The 2,101-nt window shown below is 49.7% G+C and overlaps 1 protein-coding gene across 2 annotated transcripts; it reads right to left on the bottom strand.

The window, feature by feature from the left end:
* Nucleotides 1-24: 24 nt before the first annotated feature.
* Nucleotides 25-2,084, bottom strand: LOC116380569 (sortilin-related receptor-like). Of its 2 annotated transcripts, none has more exons than XM_031842472.1 (5): nucleotides 1,856-2,084; nucleotides 1,490-1,642; nucleotides 1,175-1,342; nucleotides 731-859; nucleotides 25-237 (listed from the first exon to the last, which is right to left on the bottom strand). In XM_031842472.1, the coding sequence occupies exons 1-5, from the start codon at nucleotides 2,049-2,051 to the stop codon at nucleotides 107-109; spliced, it is 777 nt and encodes a 258-aa protein (XP_031698332.1). In that variant the 5' UTR covers nucleotides 2,052-2,084; the 3' UTR covers nucleotides 25-106. The 2 variants fall into 2 exon arrangements, with proteins under 2 accessions (XP_031698332.1, XP_031698331.1); XM_031842471.1 differs by having other exon boundaries at nucleotides 28-237; nucleotides 1,175-1,345.
* Nucleotides 2,085-2,101: the final 17 nt, after the last annotated feature.

The following is a 2,101-nucleotide window of genomic DNA, read 5'->3' as shown; positions in this document are numbered from 1 at the left end:
TTCTACTACTATAATACTGTACTTATTACCTGGTACCCTCAGTAGTTATGCTACTAAACCGAGGGTGTAAAATAATATGCCAGCTGGAGCAAAAGGTTGCTGAAGCTCACCTGTAGTATACGAGGAAGTAGCAGGAGTCCAGAGGGAGGTTTTTGGGGCGGGACCATGTCAGGGTGATGGCACCCAAGAAGTCAGGGGTCCACTGGAGGTTCTGGACTTTATAGGCCCGGCTGTCCACTAAAGAAAGAGGGGGATTCCTCAGTTTAGTTTCATCACACAGCCTGAAATAAACACCAAACAGCCACCAAGTGGCAGCATTGCACTGATTCTAACAATACTAGATGCTGCTTAAAGGAACTGAAGCTGTTATCTTAAAGACACCAGACTCTCAGAATACAGCAGCTGCTGGTCTACTGCTGGTCTACTGATGCCTCCATCGGTTAGTTATAAAGACATTCACCAAAGTCACACAATAAAGTCTGGTGTCTTTAAAGAGAGCAGAGATAACGGCTCCAGTTCCGTGAAAATATTCTAAATATGTTTCTCCAAACTCCACCTACAGTAGAAGTACGCTGAATGTAGAAGTACTTCATACAATCACACTTAAAAACCCTTTAAGTGCCTCAAAGTACTGAAGCAGTCATTGAGTTGATCCCAAAGTGAGCATCTTATGAAAGGCTAACATCCTCAAACCATCCACTCCTGCGTAACCTGAACCCGGTGGACCTACGGCTGCAGTTGTCCTCGTCGCTGTGGTCCGAGCAGTCCAGGAAGCCGTCGCAGCGCTCGCCGTCCAGCACGCAGGCTTCCCCGTCAGAGCAGCGAGTCCCGTTCACACAGAGCAGAGGCCCTCGAGTGGCTGCAGGGGGAGAGGGAGGATTACCCGCATCTCATTATGAACCACTGACACGACTGTACGTAGTGATGGAAAGTACAAGAATACCGTTTCATGTTTCCTGTGCAGCGCAACCAACGTTTTACGTTTATTCGAATTATAAATGTATCTAAGGATCTAAACTCTACAGCACGTTGTATTCCGCTCAAATCTGTGTGTGTGATGGTGTGTGTGTGTGTGTGTGTGAGATAGTGATAGTGTGTGTGTGTGTGTGTGTGTGTGATGGTGTGTGATAGTGTGTGTGTGTGTGTGATGGTGTCACGCTCTGCAGGGACTCACGGCAGTGGGCTTCATCGGACCCGTCCTGGCAGTGGGACTGGCCGTCACAGCGCTGCCAGTCGGGGATGCAGTGGGGGGGTCGGCGACACAGGAACTGACCCCGGAGGCAGCGCGTAGGGGAGGGCGGGGCCTGAGTGGGGGGCGGAGCCATTGTCGCAGAGCCGTTAGCTGCTGTTAGAGAAATATTAAGTTAAAATTTGTATTCCTTTTCTGTTCATTCTTGTTTTTCCCCTTTAATTGTTTAATTGTTTTATTGAGGTTGATATCGATGCACATAAGAATAACCCTCCACAGGTGATCAGGCAGAGGCGGTACCTGTGGGACATCCCAGCTCATCGCTGCCGTCGGGACAGTCGGCGTAGCCGTCACACACCCAGGTGTTGATGATGCAAGCTCCGGAGCCGCAGTGGAAGCGGTTGGGGGCACAGGTGGAGGGGCCGGGGGTCACGGCGTGAGGAGTGACTCCACCTGCCAGGGTGGAGGTTCAAAGTTTAAGGACCGAGGAGGGAAACTCATTCACGTTCTTTCTGTAGTATTTTATGCACATGAATAAATACTAATATAATTCATATTTTGGTTACCTCGACAGCATGTGATAAAGCCCACGGTGTTTACACGCTGTAGCAGATCAGCAGGTTTAATGTGTGACCTGTGATAACACACAGACCTCAGTGAGCGTACCTGTACACTGGGCCTCATCAGACCAGTCCCCACAGTCGTTCTCTCCATCACACTTCCACCACGTCGGAATGCAGCGTCCATTCTTGCACTCGTACTGGAAATACCTGGAGCAGCCGGGGACCTCAGTGGGAGCCGCTGCAGCGCACAGGAAGAGAATCAGATATACATGCACCTGTGTTTTATTTATAATGTGCATACAGTGTGTGTGTGTGTTCCTGTGCTTCTCTGAAGAACGCTTCCTGCTCA

This window comes from Anarrhichthys ocellatus, unplaced genomic scaffold (genome assembly GCF_004355925.1).
Source record: "Anarrhichthys ocellatus isolate YVR2014 unplaced genomic scaffold, GSC_Weel_1.0 scaffold7752, whole genome shotgun sequence".
NCBI lineage: Eukaryota > Metazoa > Chordata > Actinopteri > Perciformes > Anarhichadidae > Anarrhichthys > Anarrhichthys ocellatus.
Note: the sequence above shows the minus strand (reverse complement) of the source record. Positions and strands in the feature narration are given on the sequence as shown.